Below are 22,509 nucleotides of genomic sequence, written 5' to 3'. Positions count from 1 at the left end.
CCCTCCCTTCCTCTCTCCCTCCCTTCCTCTCTCCTCTCTCTCCCTCTCTCTCTCCCTCCCTCTCCCATCTCCCCCTACCTCTCTCTCTCCCTCCCTGCCTCTCTCTCTCCCTCCCTCCCTCTCCCCTCTCCCTCCCCATCTCCCCCCTACCTCTCTCTCTCCCTCCCTGCCTCTCTCTCTCCCTCCCTTCCTCTCTCCTCTCCCTCCCTCTCTCTCCCCATCTCCCCCCTACCTCTCTCTCTCCAGACCAAGGCTATAAACAGGAAGCAGCCCCTGCTCTACCAGATGGACAGCTATGAGCAGCCAGCACGCAGACCACTGCGACCCAACGAGACTGAGGACGTGGCTGTCAAGGTCAGGGGTCAAAGTTCAACACCTCAACAAGCTCATTGGCCCTTCTTCTCAGGACCTGTGACACACACAGCACCGCACACACTCGCTGACTGCATGCACGGACACAGGGGCAGACACGTAGGCTATCAACTCACAGCCAAGCTGTAGCTCACGTACATGTGCAGCCACGTCACGCACGTAGACACGTACACACGCAAAGGCTTCTGAGCTGGAGTCTGACAGTTGTCCTCAAACCTTTAAACTGGCCTTTTTGTCACATCCGCCCGGGTCATTCACTCTAGTAACATGTGACACCACGGATGTTACCACTGTCTATCTCTCACAGTAGATGTTACCACTGTCTATCTCTCACAGCAGATGTTACCACTGTCTATCTCTCACAGCAGATGTTACCACTGTCTATCTCTCACAGCAGATGTTACCACTGTCTATCTCTCACAGTAGATGTTACCACTGTCTATCTCTCACAGTAGATGTTACCACTGTCTATCTCTCACAGCAGATGTTACCACTGTCTATCTCTCACAGCAGATGTTACCACTGTCTATCTCTCACAGTAGATGTTACCACTGTCTATCTCTCACAGCAGATGTTACCACTGTCTATCTCTCACAGCAGATGTTACCACTGTCTATCTCTCACAGCAGATGTTACCACTGTCTATCTCTCACAGCAGATGTTACCACTGTCTATCTCTCACAGCAGATGTTACCACTGTCTATCTCTCACAGCAGATGTTACCACTGTCTATCTCTCACAGCAGATGTTACCACTGTCTATCTCTCACAGTAGATGTTACCACTGTCTATCTCTCACAGTAGATGTTACCACTGTCTATCTCTCACAGCAGATGTTACCACTGTCTATCTCTCACAGCAGATGTTTCATCTCTTGGCCTGTCCATTGTGTGAAACACACCCTGAGGAGAAGTCAACACTTACCGACAGTTTAAACTCTCAGGACCCACATAATGAGTCAGAGGCAGGGGATTCTCATGAGAACAGAGAACCCTCATTAACTGACATGTTCTCAGCCCCTGTTCTGGTCTCATTGGGGTCCACATCCTGTTGCTATCCCTGTGGACACACAGCATTATTGTAGGCAGCCTGTTAATGAGCTTGGGGGCAGCAGGAGGGTCGAATGGATGGGCTGCTGCTGTGTGTGAACCAGACAAATCTTCTTTCTCTGTCTTCTCTCTCATCTCACACGCTTTCTCTCTATACCCCCCACTCTGTCTCCCATCACCCCTTCTCTTTGTCTTCCTCTCTGTCTCCCATCACCCCTTCTCTTTGTCTTCCTCTCTGTCTCCCATCACCCCTTCTCTTTGTCTTCCACTCTGTCTCCCATCACCCCTTCTCTTTGTCTTCCTCTCTGTCTCCCATCACCCCTTCTCTTTGTCTTCCACTCTGTCTCCCATCACCCCTTCTCTTTGTCTTCCACTCTGTCTCCCATCACCCCTTCTCTTTGTCTTCCACTCTGTCTCCCATCACCCCTTCTCTTTGTCTTCCGCTCTGTCTCCCATCACCCCTTCTCTCTGTCTTCCTCTCTGTCTCCCATCACCCCTTCTCTTTGTCTTCCACTCTGTCTCCCATCACCCCTTCTCTTTGTCTTCCTCTCTGTCTCCCATCACCCCTTCTCTCTGTCTTCCACTCTGTCTCCCATCACCCCTTCTCTTTGTCTTTCTCTTTGTCTTCCTCTCTGTCTCCCATCACCCCTTCTCTTTGTCTTCCACTCTGTCTCCCATCACCCCTTCTCTTTGTCTTCCTCTCTGTCTCCCATCACCCCTTCTCTTTGTCTTCCTCTCTGTCTCCCATCACCCCTTCTCTTTGTCTTTCTCTTTGTCTTCCTCTCTGTCTCCCATCACCCCTTCTCTCTGTCTTCCTCACTGTCTCCCATCACCCCTTCTCTCTGTCTCCCATCACCCCTTCTCTCTGCCTCTCTCTACCCCCCTCTCTGTCTCCCATCACCCCTTCTCTCTGTCTTCCTCTCTGTCTCCCATCACCCCTTCTCTTTGTCTTCCTCTGTCTCCCATCACCCCTTCTCTTTGTCTTCCTCTCTGTCTCCCATCACCCCTTCTCTCTGTCTTCCTCACTGTCTCCCATCACCCCTTCTCTCTGTCTCCCATCACCCCTTCTCTCTGTCTCCCATCACCCCTTCTCTCTGTCTCCCATCACCCCTTCTGTTTGACTTCCTCTCTGTCTCCCATCACCCCTTCTCTCTGTCTTCCTCACTGTCTCCCATCACCCCTTCTCTCTGTCTCCCATCACCTCTTCTCTCTGTCTCCCATCACCCCTTCTCTCTGTCTTCCTCTCTGTCTCCCATCACCCCTTCTCTCTGTCTTCCACTCTGTCTCCCATCACCCCTTCTCTCTGTCTTCCTCTCTGTCTCCCATCACTCCTTCTCTCTGTCTCCCATCACCCCTTCTCTCTGTCTCCCATCACCCCTTCTCTCTGTCTCCCATCACCCCTTCTCTCTGTCTCCCATCACCCCTTCTCTCTGTCTCCCATCACCCCTTCTCTCTGTCTTCCTCTCTGTCTCCCATCACCCCTTCTCTTTGTCTTCCTCTCTGTCTCCCATCACCCCTTCTCTTTGTCTTCCTCTCTGTCTCCCATCACCCCTTCTCTTTGTCTTCCTCTCTGTCTCCCATCACCCCTTCTCTTTGTCTTTCTCTTTGTCTTCCTCTCTGTCTCCCATCACCCCTTCTCTCTGTCTTCCTCACTGTCTCCCATCACCCCTTCTCTCTGTCTCCCATCACCCCTTCTCTCTGCCTCTCTCTACCCCCCTCTCTGTCTCCCATCACCCCTTCTCTCTGTCTTCCTCTCTGTCTCCCATCACCCCTTCTCTTTGTCTTCCTCTGTCTCCCATCACCCCTTCTCTTTGTCTTCCTCTCTGTCTCCCATCACCCCTTCTCTCTGTCTTCCTCACTGTCTCCCATCACCCCTTCTCTCTGTCTCCCATCACCCCTTCTCTCTGTCTCCCATCACCCCTTCTCTCTGTCTCCCATCACCCCTTCTGTTTGACTTCCTCTCTGTCTCCCATCACCCCTTCTCTCTGTCTTCCTCACTGTCTCCCATCACCCCTTCTCTCTGTCTCCCATCACCTCTTCTCTCTGTCTCCCATCACCCCTTCTCTCTGTCTTCCTCTCTGTCTCCCATCACCCCTTCTCTCTGTCTTCCACTCTGTCTCCCATCACCCCTTCTCTCTGTCTTCCTCTCTGTCTCCCATCACTCCTTCTCTCTGTCTCCCATCACCCCTTCTCTCTGTCTCCCATCACCCCTTCTCTCTGTCTCCCATCACCCCTTCTCTCTGTCTCCCATCACCCCTTCTCTCTGTCTCCCATCACCCCTTCTCTTTGTCTTCCACTCTGTCTCCCATCACCCCTTCTCTCTGTCTTCCTCTCTGTCTCCCATCACCCCTTCTCTCTGTCTTCCACTCTGTCTCCCATCACCCCTTCTCTCTGTCTTCCTCTCTGTCTCCCATCACCCCTTCTCTCTGTCTCCCATCACCCCTTCTCTCTGTCTCCCATCACCCCTTCTCTCTGTCTCCCATCACCCCTTCTCTCTGTCTTCCTCTCTGTCTCCCATCACCCCTTCTCTCTGTCTCCCATCACCCCTTCTCTCTGTCTCCCATCACCCCTTCTCTCTGTCTCCCATCACCCCTTCTCTCTGTCTTCCACTCTGTCTCCCATCACCCCTTCTCTCTGTCTTCCTCTCTGTCTCCCATCACTCCTTCTCTCTGTCTCCCATCACCCCTTCTGTTTGTCTTCCTCTCTGTCTCCCACCACCCCTTCTCTCTGTCTTCCTCTCTGTCTCCCATCACCCCTTCTATCTGTCTTCCTCTCTGTCTCCCATCACCCCTTCTCTTTGTCTTCCTCTCTGTCTTCCATCACCCATTCTCTCTGTCTTCCGCTCTGTCTCATCAACCATTCTCTCTCCCTCTTTATTCCTCCCTCTCTCTTCTCTTCCAACTTACCACCCCATATCTGCCTCCCAGCGTACCCATATCTTCCTCCACTCCCTCTCTACCTCTCTCTACCCATATCTTCCTCCACTCCCTCTCTACCTCTCTCTACCCATATCTTCCTCCACTCCCTCTCTGCCTCCCAGCGTACCCATATCTTCCTCCACTCCCTCTCTACCTCTCTCTACCGCTATCTTCCTCCACTCTCTCTCTCTCTCTCTCTCTCTACCCCTATCTTCCTCCACTCCCTCTCTACCTCTCTCTACCGCTATCTTCCTCCACTCTCTCTCTATCTCTCTCTACCCCTATCTTCCTCCACTCTCTCTCTATCTCTCTCTACCCCTATCTTCCTCCACTCCCTCTCTACCTCTCTCTACCCATATCTTCCTCCACTCCCTCTCTACCTCTCTCTACCGCTATCTTCCTCCACTCCCTCTCTACCTCTCTCTACCCCTATCTTCCTCCACTCTCTCTCTACCTCTCTCTACCCATATCTTCCTCCACTCCCTCTCTACCTCTCTCTACCCATATCTTCCTCCACTCTCTCTCTACCTCTCTCTACCCCTATCTTCCTCCACTCCCTCTCTACCTCTCTCTACCCCTATCTTCCTCCACTCTCTCTCTACCTCTCTCTACCGCTATCTTCCTCCACTCCCTCTCTACCTCTCTCTACCGCTATCTTCCTCCACTCCCTCTCTACCTCTCTCTACCGCTATCTTCCTCCACTCTCTCTCTCTCTCTCTCTCTACCCCTATCTTCCTCCACTCCCTCTCTACCTCTCTCTACCCCTATCTTCCTCCACTCCCTCTCTACCTCTCTCTACACCCAATCCCAGCCTCCCTTTCAAGACTCCCCATCCCCTCTGGTCCTCACCCCCGTAACATCCGCTCTGTCTATTTACAAACTTAATTTACCAAGTCTCTTTTCTCAGCGGTAATAAGACGTCTGTCTTTCATTTTCAACTTGTATTTATTAGTTCTGTGTCACTGAATCTCAGATCTTGTGTGGTTTTGCTGTCGGGGATGGAAGGGAGGGGGATTACTGGCTACAATAAACAGTGGAATCGGACAAGACATAAAACACAACATAACTATGTAAACATGCTATTATATTTGCCTTAAAGACCTAAATGGTTCATTATTTCTATGTACACATACGTATCTAAACCACCAGCCGCAGACTATAACATGTAGGCCCCATGTCATGTAGGCTCCATGTCATGTAGGCTCCATATCATCTAGGCTCCATGTCATGTCGGCTCCATGTCATCTAGGCTCCATGTCATGTAGGCTCCATATCATCTAGGCTCCATGTCATGTCGGCTCCATGTCATGTAGGCTCCATGTCATCTAGGCTCTATGTCATCTAGGCTCTATGTCATCTAGGCTCCATGTCATCTAGGCTCCATGTCATCTAGGCTCCATGTCATCTAGGCTCCATGTCATCTAGGCTCCATGTCATGTAGGCTCCATATCATCTAGGCTCCATGTCATGTCGGCTCCATGTCATGTAGGCTCCATGTCATCTAGGCTCCATGTCATGTCGGCTCCATGTCATGTAGGCTCTATGTCATGTAGGCTCCATGTCATCTAGGCTCCATGTCATCTAGGCTCTATGTCATGTAGGCTCCATGTCATGTAGGCTCCATGTCATCTAGGCTCCATGTCATCTAGGCTCCATGTCATGTCGGCTCCATGTCATGTAGGCTCCATGTCATCTAGGCTCTATGTCATGTAGGCTCCATGTCATGTAGGCTCCATGTCATGTAGGCTCCATGTCATCTAGGCTCTATGTCATGTAGGCTCCATGTCATCTAGGCTCCATGTCATCTAGGCTCCATGTCATGTAGGCTCCATGTCATGTAGGCTCCATGTCATGTAGGCTCCATGTCATGTAGGCTCCATGTCATGTAGGCTCCATGTCATCTAGGCTCTATGTCATGTAGGCTCCATGTCATCTAGGCTCCATGTCGTGTCGGCTCCATGTCATCTAGGCTCCATGTCATCTAGGCTCCATGTCATCTAGGCTCCATGTCATGTCGGCTCCATGTCATCTAGGCTCCATGTCATGTCGGCTCCATGTCATCTAGGCTCCATGTCATCTAGGCTCTATGTCATGTAGGCTCCATGTCATGTAGGCTCCATGTCATCTAGGCTCCATGTCATGTAGGCTCCATGTCATGTAGGCTCCATGTCATGTAGGCTCCATGTCATGTAGGCTCCATGTCATGTAGGCTCCATGTCAGCCTAATCCCACTGTATCCTGTTCAGGTGAACGGTGGATTCTTCACATGGGGAAGCAACTTGTCAACGTTGTCCGACATCAACATCTGCGTTCCAACAGGTAACCCGATCCTGCTGGGAACACTATGGCAACGCCAGGCTGCGTCCTGTTTAGGAGGTCGTCGACAGTCAGTGTAGTATATCTAACACCAGCTGTGTGTGTGTTTGTGTGTGTGTGTGACAGTGTAGTATATCTTCCTGCTATGACCTCATGGCCCGTGGCCCGTAAGATATGACAGCTAAGACAAACAGGATAGGCTGGTCCTGGTAGTCCACTATTTGCTGCAGCTGAGGGAGTAGATGTGTTATGTAGGATATGTGGAACAGTGGAGGCTGGTGGGAGGAGTTATAGGAGGACAGGCTCATTATAATGGCTGGAATGTAATAAATGGAACGGTATTAAACGTATGGAAACTACATGATTGACTCCGTTCAATTAATTCTCCATTCTAGCCATTATAATGAGCCCATCCTCCTTTAACTCCTCCCACCAGCCTCCACTGATGTGGAAACATGACTGATCTAAATTGAGAGTGTAAAGATATCCCAATATCCTGTCCTACTTTTAAGCTTTAACCAGGGCTGTAACAGACATTATCAATGTCAGATTGACATAGAACAATCTGTTGTCTCTAATGCTTTATATAGTGTCTTCATACCTTTATATAGTGTCTTCATACCTTTATATAGTGTCTTCTTACCTTTATATAGTGTCTTCTTACCTTTATATAGTGTCTTCTTACCTTTATATAGTGTCTTCTTATCTTTATATAGTGTCTTCATACCTTTATATAGTGTCTTCTTACCTTTATATAGTGTCTTCTTACCTTTATATAGTGTCTTCTTACCTTTATATAGTGTCTTCTTATCTTTATATAGTGTCTTCTTATCTTTATATAGTGTCTTCATACCTTTATATAGTGTCTTCTTACCTTTATATAGTGTCTTCTTACCTTTATATAGTGTCTTCTTACCTTTATATAGTGTCTTCTTACCTTTATATAGTGTCTTCTTACCTTTATATAGTGTCTTCTTATCTTTATATAGTGTCTTCATACCTTTATATAGTGTCTTCTTACCTTTATATAGTGTCTTCTTACCTTTATATAGTGTCTTCTTATCTTTATATAGTGTCTTCATACCTTTATATAGTGTCTTCTTACCTTTATATAGTGTCTTCTTACCTTTATATAGTGTCTTCTTATCTTTATATAGTGTCTTCTTACCTTTATATAGTGTCTTCATACCTTTATATAGTGTCTTCTTACCTTTATATAGTGTCTTCTTACCTTTATATAGTGTCTTCTTATCTTTATATAGTGTCTTCTTACCTTTATATAGTGTCTTCATACCTTTATATAGTGTCTTCTTACCTTTATATAGTGTCTTCTTATCTTTATATAGTGTCTTCATACCTTTATATAGTGTCTTCTTACCTTTATATAGTGTCTTCTTACCTTTATATAGTGTCTTCTTACCTTTATATAGTGTCTTCTTACCTTTATATAGTGTCTTCTTATCTTTATATAGTGTCTTCATACCTTTATATAGTGTCTTCATACCTTTATATAGTGTCTTCTTGTCCTGTGTCTGATCTCCAGGTCAGCTGACCATGATCGTGGGCCAGGTGGGTTGTGGGAAGTCGTCCCTGTTGCTGGCCATGCTGGGAGAGATGCAGACCCTCAGTGGAAAGGTCTACTGGAGCAAGTGAGTGGTACCAACCGGCATAAGCTACATGTTAGAAGGTCTATAATAGGGTGTAAATCTCTGGGGTCCTCGTCTTTATCAGGTACTGAACATGCTGAGGTCCACTCAAAGACCCAGATGGATACACATCTCATTTCCTCTTTATCCCTCTCAGTCTCGTTTTGGGTCGTCGTGTCTTTCTAGAGTTGACTAGCTGTGCTTCTCCACCAATGCTAATCAAAGCCTTCATCTGTGGAATAAGAAGCCATTCCACCCTCCATCTTGTTGGTCCTGTGTGTTGTCCTTCCTGTGTCTGTCTCTGTGGCTGTGGTTGCTATGGAAGGAGAGCTGGCTGCTCCTCTGTCTCTCTGTACATTGCTCACTGTCTGCTTGCTGATGACAGCTTTGCCTGAACTTTGACTGTCTAACATCATTTATCTATCTACTCATCTCTATAACACAACCTCACAGTCACCATCACTTATAAAACTGGACCTTTCCATTTTCAACTCTCTGTCTTCACATTTTTCTGTTATTCATATTTTTACAACAAAACAGAAAATGTATGTCCATCTCCTAGGGCCAAATCTTAATTTGAGATCTGCACTCACATTAATGTACTCCTGTGTAGCTCAGTTGGTAGAGCATGGCGCTTGTAACGCCAGGGTAGTGGGTTCGATCCCCGGGACCACCCATACGTAGAATGTATGCACACATGACTGTAAGTCGCTTTGGATAAAAGCGTCTGCTAAATGGCATATATTATTATTATATATTATTATATTATAATGTCAAATTAAGATTTGGTCATCTGTGATGTCATCTGTGATGTTCTGGAGATGGATCTCTGATTAGCATTCATAGCATTAGCATTCATAGCATTAGCATTCATAGCATTAGCATTCATAGCATTAGCATTCATAGCATTAGCATTCATAGCATTAGCATTCATAGCATTAGCATTCATAGCATTAGCATTTAGACTGAAACCTGAGCGGAAGAACAGACACCATGCTAATTGCTAACGAACTGGGCGTTGCAGCATTTTCTTGCCAACGACATATTGGCTGGGAGTTAGCGTGATTACGTGTCCAGGAAGTGTTCAATTGTATAATTGAATTAGATTGGATTGGGTTAAGTATTTGTTTGGGTTATTGAGTGAATAATACACTTCAGACCGGAAGGTTTTCATTTGGAGCTATTTGGACTGAATGAAAACAGTGGTATTAGTTTGTTGTAGGTTTAGTAACTGTTGATTTGATTGTTCTCCATTAAGTCCCAGCCTGTTAATAAGCTGTAATATACCCTACCAATCTATTAAACACTTCTCTCCCTTCATACACTGCTATGAAACATGGTCCATATAGTTCTTTAAAGTTCTCTATGATGCTGATGGTGCACCACAGTTACCATTAGAACCACTATGTCTCCTCAATCTGTTTAGAACCATAACGGCTGCTCTTCTTAGCAGTAATCCAAAAATGAAATTGACCTTTCCAAATCAAGTCCACTCTTATGTGAGCGAACGAAGGTGCCAGTCAGTACCATAGCAGGACAGGTAGTCACCACGGGCCGTAGACACTAACCTCAGCCTTGTCTGTGTTCTGTCTTCTTCTGTCGTGGTTGTTTTCTATCTAAATCAGACTGCCTGTGAGTGAGATGCTGCACGAGGCCAACAGGTATTTTCTCCCTCGGGTTTACTCTTCCCATCTCATCCCTGTACAGTACATTCTACATTTACAAGTCATTTGGCTATTAGTTGACCATGTGAATCATTTAGGTCTCAACACTTAAGTCATTTGGCTATTAGTTGACAAGTTGAATAATTTGGGTCTCAACACTTAAGTCAGTTGGCTATTAGTTGACTTGTTGAATAATTTAGGCTAGTTTTGAATATACACCAAAAATGTGAAAGGACTAGTGGCCCCAAGGACTGGGTTGAGAATGATTGATTAAGCAGACGCTGTTATCCCCACTGAATCTCACCCACCCTCATGTAGACCTACATCATTCTAGGAGAAGCCATAACACCATTAGAACAGACAGTGTCCTGGGCCTGAGACAATGACAGTATCATGACAGTATGCCTGCACTGTTGAGGGAGTTCATTCTGTAGATAAAGCTGGATTAAATTGACTCTTGGCTCTCTGTCCAAATGTCTTCGCCCCGATACACAGTTTTAGGGCTTTACTGTAAGGACACTTCTGCTAGATTTACGTTTGAACACACATACGCGACTCTGTACACAGACACACACAAACACACACACACACACACACACACACACACACACACACACACACACACACACACACACACACACACACACACACACACACACACACACACACACACACACACACACACACACACACACACACACACACACGCGGTTCAGCTCTTCATGTGTAAAGGAAGTTGAAGTCGAGGTGGTTGTGTCTATCTGGCTGTACAGACTCTAACACATTGAACGTGACTTGCAGTTGTTTTGAGACGGACGGGTCTTTTGAAGAAACCAGGAGGTACCCCTTTTTAAACTTCCTCTGAAGGGACCCTGCCGTCACCCCCTTCCTCCCTTCCACTGTCATCATTCCCTATATACCTCCCTCAATCCCTCCCTTCCCCAGCCATCATTCCCTATATCCCTCCATCCCTCCCTTCCCCTGCCATCATTCCCTATATCCCTCCATCATTCCCTATATCCCTCTATTCCCCTGCCGTCATTCCCCATATCCCTCCCTCAATCCCTCTATTCCCCTGCCGTCATTCCCCATATCCCTCCATCATTCCCTATATCCCTCCCTCAATCCCTCTATTCCCCTGTCATCATTCCCTATATCCCTCCCTCAATCCCTCTATTCCCCTGCCGTCATTCCCCATATCCCTCCCTCAATCCCTCTATTCCCCTGCCATCATTCCCTATATCCCTCCATCATTCCCTCTATCCCTCTATTCCCCTGCCGTCATTCCCCATATCCCTCCATCAATCCCTCTATTCCCCTGCCGTCATTCCCCATATCCCTCCATCAATCCCTCTATTCCCCTGCCATCATTCCCTATATCCCTCCATCATTCCCTATATCCCTTCCTCAATCCCTCTATTCCCCTGCCGTCATTCCCCATTCCCCTGCCATCATTCCCTATATCCCTCCATCATTCACTATATCCCTCCCTCAATCCCTCTATTCCCCTGCCATCATTCCCTATATCCCTCCATCCCTCCCTCCCTTCCCCTGCCATCATTCCCTATATCCATCCCTCAATCCCTCCCTTCCCCTGCCATCATTCCCTATATCCCTCCCTCAATCCCTCCCTTCCCCTGCCATCATTCCCTTTATCCCTCCCTCAATCCCTCCCTTCCACTGCCATCATTCCCTATATCCCTCCCTCAATCCCTCCCTTCCCCTGCCATCATTCCCTTTATCCCTCCCTCAATCCCTCCCTTCCCCTGCCATCATTCCCTTTATCCCTCCCTCAATCCCTCCCTTCCCCTGCCATCATTCCCTTTATCCCTCCCTCAATCCCTCCATTCCCCTGCCATCATTTCCTATATCCCTCCCTCAATCCCTCCCTTCCCCTGCCATCATTCCCTATATCCCTCCCTCAATCCCTCCCTTCCCCTGCCATCATTCCCTTTATCCCACCCTCAATCCCTCCCTTCCCCTGCCATCATTCCCTTTATCCCTCCCTCAATCCCTCCCTTCCCCTGCCATCATTCCCTATATCCCTCCCTCCCTCCATTCCCCTGCCATCATTTCCTATATCCCTCCCTCAATCCCTCCATTCCCCTGCCATCATTCCCTATATCCCTCCCTCAATCCCTCCCTTCCCCTGCCATCATTCCCTTTATCCCTCCCTCAATCCCTCCCTTCCCCTGCCATCATTCCCTTTATCCCTCCCTCAATCCCTCCCTTCCCCTGCCATCATTCCCTATATCCCTCCCTCCCTCCATTCCCCTGCCATCATTCCCTTTATCCCTCCCTCAACCCCTCCATTCCCCTGCCATCATTCCTTATATCCCTCCCTCAATCCCTCCCTTCCCCTGCCATCATTCCCTTTATCCCTCCCTCAATCCCTCCCTTCCCCTGCCATCATTCCCTTTATCCCTCCCTCAATCCCTCCCTTCCCCTGCCATCATTCCCTATATCCCTCCCTCCCTTCCCCTGCCATCATTCCCTATATCCCTCCCTCCCTCCATTCCCCTGCCATCATTCCCTTTATCCCTCCCTCAATCCCTCCCTTCCCCTGCCATCATTCCCTATATCCCTCCCTCCCTCCATTCCCCTGCCATCATTCCCTTTATCCCTCCCTCAACCCCTCCATTCCCCTGCCATCATTTCCTATATCCCTCCCTCAATCCCTCCCTTCCCCTGCCATCATTCCCTATATCCCTCCCTCCCTCCCTCAATCCCTCCCTTCCCCTGCCATCATTCCCTTTATCCCTCCCTCCCTCCCTCAATCCCTCCCTTCCCCTGCCATCATTTCCTTTATCCCTCCCTCCCTCCCTCAATCCCTCCATTCCCCTGCCATCATTCCCTATATCCCTCCCTCCCTCCCTTCCCCTGCCATCATTCCCTATATCCCTCCCTCAACCCCTCCATTCCCCTGCCATCATTCCCTTTATCCCTCCCTCAATCCCTCCATTCCCCTGCCATCATTTCCTATATCCCTCCCTCAATCCCTCCCTTCCCCTGCCATCATTCCCTTTATCCCTCCCTCAATCCCTCCCTTCCCCTGCCATCATTCCCTTTATCCCTCCCTCAATCCCTCCCTTCCCCTGCCATCATTCCCTTTATCCCTCCCTCAATCCCTCCATTCCCCTGCCATCATTTCCTATATCCCTCCCTCAATCCCTCCCTTCCCCTGCCATCATTCCCTATATCCCTCCCTCAATCCCTCCCTTCCCCTGCCATCATTCCCTTTATCCCTCCCTCCCTCCCTCAATCCCTCCCTTCCCCTGCCATCATTTCCTTTATCCCTCCCTCCCTCCCTCAATCCCTCCATTCCCCTGCCATCATTCCCTATATCCCTCCCTCCCTCCCTTCCCCTGCCATCATTCCCTATATCCCTCCCTCAACCCCTCCATTCCCCTGCCATCATTCCCTTTATCCCTCCCTCAATCCCTCCATTCCCCTGCCATCATTTCCTATATCCCTCCCTCAATCCCTCCCTTCCCCTGCCATCATTCCCTTTATCCCTCCCTCAATCCCTCCCTTCCCCTGCCATCATTCCCTTTATCCCTCCCTCAATCCCTCCCTTCCCCTGCCATCATTCCCTTTATCCCTCCCTCAATCCCTCCATTCCCCTGCCATCATTTCCTATATCCCTCCCTCAATCCCTCCCTTCCCCTGCCATCATTCCCTATATCCCTCCCTCAATCCCTCCCTTCCCCTGCCATCATTCCCTTTATCCCTCCCTCCCTCCCTCAATCCCTCCCTTCCCCTGCCATCATTTCCTTTATCCCTACCTCCCTCCCTCAATCCCTCCATTCCCCTGACATCATTTCCTATATCCCTCCCTCAATCCCTCCCTTCCCCTGCCATCATTCCCTATATCCCTCCCTCCCTCCCTCAATCCCTCCCTTCCCCTGCCATCATTCCCTTTATCCCTCCCTCCCTCAATCCCTCCCTTCCCCTGCCATCATTTCCTTTATCCCTACCTCCCTCCCTCAATCCCTCCATTCCCCTGCCATCATTCCCTTTATCCCTCCCTCAATCCCTCCCTTCCCCTGCCATCATTCCCTTTATCCCTCCCTCAATCCCTCCCTTCCCCTGCCATCATTCCCTATATCCCTCCCTCAATCCCTCCCTTCCCCTGCCATCATTCCCTTTATCCCTCCCTCAATCCCTCCCTTCCCCTGCCATCATTCCCTTTATCCCTCCCTCAATCCCTCCCTTCCCCTGCCATCATTCCCTATATCCCTCCCTCCCTTCCCCTGCCATCATTCCCTATATCCCTCCCTCCCTCCATTCCCCTGCCATCATTCCCTTTATCCCTCCCTCAATCCCTCCCTTCCCCTGCCATCATTCCCTATATCCCTCCCTCCCTCCATTCCCCTGCCATCATTCCCTTTATCCCTCCCTCAACCCCTCCATTCCCCTGCCATCATTTCCTATATCCCTCCCTCAATCCCTCCCTTCCCCTGCCATCATTCCCTATATCCCTCCCTCCCTCCCTCAATCCCTCCCTTCCCCTGCCATCATTCCCTTTATCCCTCCCTCCCTCCCTCCCTCAATCCCTCCCTTCCCCTGCCATCATTTCCTTTATCCCTCCCTCCCTCCCTCAATCCCTCCATTCCCCTGCCATCATTCCCTATATCCCTCCCTCCCTCCCTTCCCCTGCCATCATTCCCTATATCCCTCCCTCAATCCCTCCCTTCCCCTGCCATCATTCCCTATATCCCTCCCTCCCTCCCTCAATCCCTCCCTTCCCCTGCCATCATTCCCTTTATCCCTCCCTCCCTCAATCCCTCCCTTCCCCTGCCATCATTTCCTTTATCCCTACCTCCCTCCCTCAATCCCTCCATTCCCCTGCCATCATTTCCTATATCCCTCCCTCAATCCCTCGCCTTCCCCTGCCATCATTCCCTATATCCCTCCCTCAACCCCTCCATTCCTCAGTCATGGTGATCATTGAGTTGTTACTAGCTGGTCGTGGAGTGAGTCGTGGAGTGAGTCGTGGAGTGAGTCGTGGAGTGAGTCGTGGAGTGAGTCGTGCAGTGAGTCGTGGAGTGTTTGTGTGCTTCCATGCTGGGAGTCTGGGTCTGAAGTAACTGACTGAAAAGGCAGTTAAAGGGATAGAGATATATTTTGACACTGTGGATTCACATCCACAGTATGTTTTCAACAGGAGACAATAGGAATACAGTACACAAAGAGACCAACATCCTGGTTAGTGTGCATGACCCATAGCTAACGTCTTCATTCTCTCTTTCTCTTATATCGTACAATTACTCAGCCATTAATAACAGCTAAGGCTAACATATGGTGGTGGGAACACTGGTACACGTTGGTACACAAAGCACTGTGCCTTCAGATACATAATGCTCTTATCCTCAAGCATATCCTTTGGGTAGTTCTTTGGGTAGTTCTGCTGCACATCCAACAAGATCAACAAACTGGACTCCCAGCACATTGTTGTTATTTTGGTTCAACTCTTCCAGCTCATCATTAACCTGTGTTAGAAACCTAAACCCACTTCCCCCACTCACCGCTTGATGTGCCTCAATGTTGACATCTCAAAGATTACCCCCTCCCCTACCTCCATGTTTGTAGTTTGAGCTCTCTCTCTCTCTTCTGCCTCCATTTCCCATAATGCCTCAGTAAGAACAGGTACTCTGTGGGCTACGCTACCCAGAAGTCTTGGCTGCTGAATGCCACCGTGGAGGATAACATCACGTTTGGCAGTCCCTTCAACAAACAGAGGTAAAACACCACTCTCTACTCTACCTTACTCTACCCTACTCTACTTTACTCCACTCTACTCTACTTTACTGTACTGTACTCTACTCCACTCTATTCTACTTTACTGTACTCTACTCCACTCTACTCTACTCTACTTTAACTCTAGTCTAACCTACTGTACTGTACTGTACTGTACTGTACTGTACTGTACTGTACTGTACTGTACTGTACTGTACTGTACTGTACTGTACTGTACTGTACTGTACTCTAAGCTACTCTACTGTACTCTCATCTCCTCTACTCTACTGTACTATACTGTACTCTACCCTAATCTACTGTACTGTACTTTCCTCTACTCTACACTTCTCTACTCTACTCTACTCTAACATACTGTACTGTACTGTACTGTACTCTTACCTACTCTACTGTACTCTACTCTAACCTACTCTACTGTACTCTCCTCTACTCTACTCTAACCTACTGTACTGTACTGTACTCTACTCTAACCTACTGTACTGTACTCTACTCGACTCTACTCTAACCTACTGTACTGTACTGTACTGTACTAAAACTGTATTCTAACTTACTGTACTGTACTCTACTCTAACCTACTGTACTGTAATGTACTGTACTAAACTGTACTCTAACTTACTGTACTGTACTCTAACTACTCTACTGTACTCTCCTCTACTCTTTTCTACTCTAACCTACTCTACTCTACTGTACTGTACTGTACTCTACTCTAACCTACTCTACTGTACTCTCCTCTACTCTACTCTAACCTACTCTACTCTACTGTACTGTACTGTACTCTACTCTAACCTACTCTACTGTACTCTCCTCTCCTCTACTCTACTCTACTCTAACCTACTCTACTGTACTGTACTGTACTGCACTCTAACCTACTCTACTGTACTGTACTCTCCTCTCCTACTCTACTTTACCCTACTTTACTATACTGTACTGTACTCTAATCTACTGTACTGTACTTTACTCTACCCTACTCTACTGTACTCTACTATACTCTGCTGTAAAAGCGTCTGCTAAATGGCATATATTATATTATTATTATACTGTACTGTACTCTACTGTACTCTACTCTACTGTACTGTACTCTACTATACTCGACTGTACTCTACTCTACTGTACTGTCCTCTACTATACTGTACTGTACTCTACTGTACTCTACCCTACTCTACTCTACTCTACTTTACTCTACTGTACTCTACTCTACTGTACTCTACTATACTCTACCCTACTCTACTCTACTGTACTCTACTATACTGTACTGTCCTCTAGTATACTGTACTGTACTCTAATCTACTGTACTGTACTGTACTGTACTCTACCCTACTCTACTCTACTCTACTCTACTGTACTCTACTCTACTATACTCTACTCTACTATACTCTACTATACTCTACTCTACTCTACTGTACTCTACTCTACTGTACTCTACTATACTCTACCCTACTCTACTCTACTCTACTCTACTGTACTCTACTATACTGTACTGTCCTCTACTATACTGTACTGTACTCTAATCTACTGTACTGTACTATACTCTACTCTACTCTACTATACTCTACTATACTCTACTATACTCTACTCTACTGTACTCTACCCTACTCTACTCTACGCTACTCTACTCTACTCTACTGTACTCTACTATACTCTACCCTACTCTACTCTACTCTACTCTACTCTACTGTACTCTACTATACTGTACTGTCCTCTACTATACTGTACTGTACTCTAATCTACTGTACTGTACTGTACTGTACTCTACTCTACTCTACCCTACTCTTCTCTACTATACTCTACTATACTCTACTCTACTGTACTCTACTATACTCTACTGTACTCTACTCTACTCTACTATACTCTACTGTACTCTACTCTACTCTACTCTACTCTACTCTACTCTTCTCTAGTGTATTATCTGCTGCTCCTCAACACCATTCATCAATGTAATTAAGACTAGACCAATGTTTGTGTTTGGTTAATTCACTTGTTCTTGCATCAGCTGAGATGTACTTTTAATGACACTAATTAGATGGTCCATCAGATTGCTATCACTCTTGATGCTTCTTGAGGCTGATGCTGGCTTATATCTCTTCTCTAATGAGGACTGTTTTCCTGAATACCTTAGTTTCCAAGGCAGCCATGTTTCTAACTGTGTCTTAATAGAGGGTGTTGTCAGTCTGATGCCCTGCTGTGTGTCTCAGATACAAGACTGTGATTGACGCCTGCTCCCTGCAGCCTGATGTAGACCTCCTGCCCTTCGGAGACCAGACGGAGATCGGAGAGAGGGTACATTATTATAATCACCTCAGTATTATTGTGTTTTTTTATCACTGTCTATTCTCATCTTTTTAAGCACAAGCCCCATCTCTTACCTCAGAAACAATGACATATTATACCAATAACTTGTAGTGAACAGTGATTTGTGTCAGATTCCTTGTGTACCTGGCTACTCTTCTTAACAGTGTGTTTTTCTCCCAGGGGATCAACCTGAGTGGAGGCCAGAGACAGAGGATATGTGTGGCTCGGGCTCTCTACCAGAACACCAACATCGTCTTCCTGGTGAGTCAATGAATGATAAAGTGCTTTATCTATTGACTTCAATAGAAGATCCATTTCCTGTTGAGTTCACTGGAAGAGGCTGGAAGCTCTCCCTCAAGGATGGCTTCTCAGAATAGTCAGACAGAGCCAGGGTGTTCTAGAGTGTTCTCGTTGTGTTCTAGGGTGTTCTTTAGGTGTTCTAGGGTGTACTAGGGTGTTCTCTAGGTGTTCCACAGTGTTTTCTGTGCTCTAGGGTGTTCTCTGGGTTTTCTATGGTGTTTTAGGGTGTTTTCTCTAGGTGTTTTAGGGTGTTCTCTAGGTATTATAGGGTGTTCTAGGGTGTTCTCTAGGTGTTCTAGGGTGTTCTCTACGTGTTCCAGGGAGAGCCAAATAGAGCCAAAGACAGGGACACTCTTTTCTATTCCCTAAACAGTACACTGCTTTTGGGACAGTGTGTGAGTAAGGATGAACTATATCGGGAATAGGGTGTGATTTCAGAGGCAGCCAGGGAGATCCAGGGAGGGCCAGCCAGCCTCCCTCTGTATGGGAACGGGAGGAGCAGCAGGTGGGATGGATCTCTGTCCGCAGGCCTCTCTTGTAACCATACCATGTTTACAGGCATCCCTCTGCTCTGCCATCTGGCCTGGCTAGCCATATACACACTCACACACGTACACACACACACACACACACACACACACACACACACACACACACACACACACACACACACACACACACACACACACACACACACACACACACACACACACACACACACACACACACACACACACACGTACACACACACACGTACACACACACACACACACACACACACACACACACACACACACACACACACACACACACACACACACACACACACACACACACACACACACACACACACACACACACACACACACACACACACACACACACACACACACACACACACACACACACACACACACATGTACACAGACACACTTTCCCGTCTCTCGCTGCTACAGACAACTCTATGTACATCTACATCCCATTTCTTCCTACTCCTGTGTGATGTCCTCATCTGTTTGTGTTCCCACATCATTTCTTGTGGCAACTGTTAATTAGATGTCTAACCTCCGCCCCTGATACAGCCTCTCTGGCTGTCGTGGGATAGGACCGGGCACGTTCCTCCATACGTAGCTCAGCTCACACTGACAAATGTGCCAATTAAGGAAATCGCACTCTAAAGTGCTGTATTAATACACAGTGGGACTGCAGAGTGAACACCCAGCTAGAAGCAACATCTATTAGCTGAGTACGTCTCTATGACGTCTTGTCTCCTAATGAGGTGTCTATCACGCTGTGACTGATGATCTCAGACCTTCTGCCCTCAGGACTGTTTACGTGTCTCAGTGCTGTACAGTATAAAGACTAAGTCATCCTATGGTAATACATTGGTGTTTATTCAGGTTCCGGGGTCCTCTGGGAACTAGGTTTGATTGACTGTATGTTCTGCGGTCATCTGAGACCTGTGAATTAAACGTGCTGTAACTTAATATGAATAAAGGATGATCTCCTGTTAAAAAAAACATCATTGAATCCACAGTCTTTCACTCCGATACGCTCTGATCTGATTGGATCGTCCATGTTGTCTCTGACCCCTGATCTCTGACCTTTACCCTCAGGATGACCCGTTCTCAGCGCTGGACATCCACCTGAGTGACCACCTGATGCAGGAGGGCATCCTGAAGTTCCTACAGGATGATAAACGCACCGTGGTCCTGGTCACACACAAACTGCAGTACCTCATCCACGCTGACTGGGTGAGCATCTCAACAGTCTGCTGTGAATTCCTCTCCACCGTTTGCACTGGGTCTGTATTCATAAAGCATCTTAGAGTAGGAATGCTGCTGATACAGGATCAGTTTTTCCTTTTCGATCATAATAAAGAGTATGACACGGACGGGCGGGGGGACCTGATCCTAGATCAGCATTCCTACCCTGAGATGGTTTGTTTATAAGGGTCCTGATTTTACACGGTTCTCTCTGTGTCCCAGATCATAGCCATGAAGGATGGCTCAGTGCTGAGGGAAGGCACTCTGAAGGACATTCAGACTCATGATGTAGAACTGTATGAACACTGGAAGACCCTGATGAACAGACAGGACCAGGAACTAGAGAAGGTCATATTCACTTCTTTACTCTCCTACTGACAGACGGTCTGTAACAGAGGAGGCTGGTGGGTGGAGTTATAGGAGGACGTGTAGGTGCTCATTGTAAAGGCTGGTATGGAATAAATGGAACGGAGCCAACACATGGAAACAACGTGTTTGACCATTGCATTTATTCCAGCCATTACAATGAGCCTGTCGTCCGATACCTCCTCCCACCAGCCTCCTCTGCTCTGTAATGTGTAGCTAATTTACCTGCCAACCAACCTAACAACAGTTGTATCTGTACTGCAGGACACTGAGATTGATAACTGTCAGACTGCTCTGGAGAGGAAGACCCTGAGAAGAGCTTTCTACTCCAGAGAGGCCAAGAACCAGGTCGACGATGACGAAGAAGGTGAAATGCATTGTCAAACACTGTCTCTCATACAAGTTAAGTTCTATTACGACATATGACAATAATCACTCATTCTCTCGTCCCTGACAGAGGAGGAAGAGGAGGAGGAAGAGGACGACAACATGTCGACGACCACCAGTCGGCGCTCTAAGATCCCGTGGAGGGTGTGCTGGCAGTACCTGTCCTCTGGTGGCTTCCTCATGGTCTTCCTCATGGTCTTCTCCAAGCTGCTGAAACACTCCGTCATGGTCGCCATCGACTACTGGCTGGCCGAATGGACTGCTAAAGGCAATGTCCCAGTCAATGGGACTGCTAATGACGATGCTCATGGATATGCCCCAGACTTTGGAAATGTTACAGGAGACTTTGTCAATGCCTCTGCAGCAGGTGTCTTCTCCAATCGGACAAACTCAGTGGTGAGATATGAACACCTTTCACAACCAGTACTCAGTGTTAGTGGAAGTGAGTAAGGCCTGTTGAAATCCTGATATCTGACCGAATGTGTCTTTGTGGTGTATAATGTGGTTACTAGGCTAGTCAACCTGACTCCTATGTGTCTTTGTGGTGTATAATGTGGTTACTAGGCTGGTCAGCCTGACTCCTACTATGTGTCTTTGTGGTGTGTTATGTGGTTACTAGGCTGGTCTGCCTGACTCCTACTATGTGTCTTTGTGGTGTATAATGTGGTTACTAGGCTGGTCAGCCTGACTCCTACTATGTGTCTTTGTGGTGTATTGTGTGGTTACTAGGCTGGTCTGCCTGACTCCTACTATGTGTCTTTGTGGTGTATTGTGTGGTTACTAGGCTGGTCTGCCTGACTCCTACTATGTGTCTTTGTGGTGTATAATGTGGTTACTAGGCTGGTCTGCCTGACTCCTACTATGTGTCTTTGTGGTGTATAATGTGGTTACTAGGCTGGTCTGCCTGACTCCTACTATGTGTCTTTGTGGTGTATAATGTGGTTACTAGGCTGGTCAACCTGACTCCTACTATGTGTCTTTGTGGTGTATAATGTGGTTACTAGGCTGGTCTGCCTGACTCCTACTATGTGTCTTTGTGGTGTATTGTGTGGTTACTAGGCTGGTCTGCCTGACTCCTACTATGTGTCTTTGTGGTGTATAATGTGGTTACTAGGCTGGTCAACCTGACTCCTACTATGTGTCTTTGTGGTGTATAATGTGGTTACTAGGCTGGTCAACCTGACTCCTACTATGTGTCTTTGTGGTGTATAATGTGGTTACTAGGCTGGTCTGCCTGACTCCTACTATGTGTCTTTGTGGTGTATAATGTGGTTACTAGGCTAGTCAACCTGACTCCTACTATGTGTCTTTGTGGTGTATTGTGTGGTTACTAGGCTGGTCTGCCTGACTCCTACTATGTGTCTTTGTGGTGTATTGTGTGGTTACTAGGCTGGTCTGCCTGACTCCTACTATGTGTCTTTGTGGTGTATAATGTGGTTACTAGGCTGGTCTGCCTGACTCCTACTATGTGTCTTTGTGGTGTATTGTGTGGTTACTAGGCTGGTCTGACTGACTCCTACTATGTGTCTTTGTGGTGTATAATGTGGTTACTAGGCTGGTCAACCTGACTCCTACTATGTGTCTTTGTGGTGTATAATGTGGTTACTAGGCTGGTCTGACTGACTCCTACTATGTGTCTTTGTGGTGTATTGTGTGGTTACTAGGCTGGTCTGCCTGACT

At 47.6% G+C, this 22,509-nt stretch overlaps 1 protein-coding gene across 3 annotated transcripts in view; it reads left to right on the top strand.

The window, feature by feature from the left end:
* Positions 1 to 22,509, top strand: part of LOC124027626 (ATP-binding cassette sub-family C member 9-like) — a gene marked incomplete at both ends in the record, with an annotated part of 38,219 nt that overhangs the window by 6,847 nt on the left and 8,863 nt on the right. Inside the window, 12 exon segments of one of the 3 annotated variants that reach the window (XM_046339994.1) lie at positions 247 to 354; positions 6,585 to 6,657; positions 8,198 to 8,303; positions 9,926 to 9,961; positions 10,766 to 10,804; positions 15,605 to 15,706; positions 17,914 to 17,998; positions 18,191 to 18,271; positions 19,927 to 20,064; positions 20,299 to 20,424; positions 20,707 to 20,809; positions 20,900 to 21,225. In XM_046339994.1, the coding sequence (XP_046195950.1) occupies positions 247 to 354; positions 6,585 to 6,657; positions 8,198 to 8,303; positions 9,926 to 9,961; positions 10,766 to 10,804; positions 15,605 to 15,706; positions 17,914 to 17,998; positions 18,191 to 18,271; positions 19,927 to 20,064; positions 20,299 to 20,424; positions 20,707 to 20,809; positions 20,900 to 21,225 (1,323 nt within the window). 3 annotated transcript variants of the gene reach the window in all.

The sequence above is a fragment of the Oncorhynchus gorbuscha genome, unplaced genomic scaffold (genome assembly GCF_021184085.1).
Source record: "Oncorhynchus gorbuscha isolate QuinsamMale2020 ecotype Even-year unplaced genomic scaffold, OgorEven_v1.0 Un_scaffold_3398, whole genome shotgun sequence".
Classification (NCBI taxonomy): domain Eukaryota; kingdom Metazoa; phylum Chordata; class Actinopteri; order Salmoniformes; family Salmonidae; genus Oncorhynchus; species Oncorhynchus gorbuscha.
Note: the sequence above shows the minus strand (reverse complement) of the source record. Positions and strands in the feature narration are given on the sequence as shown.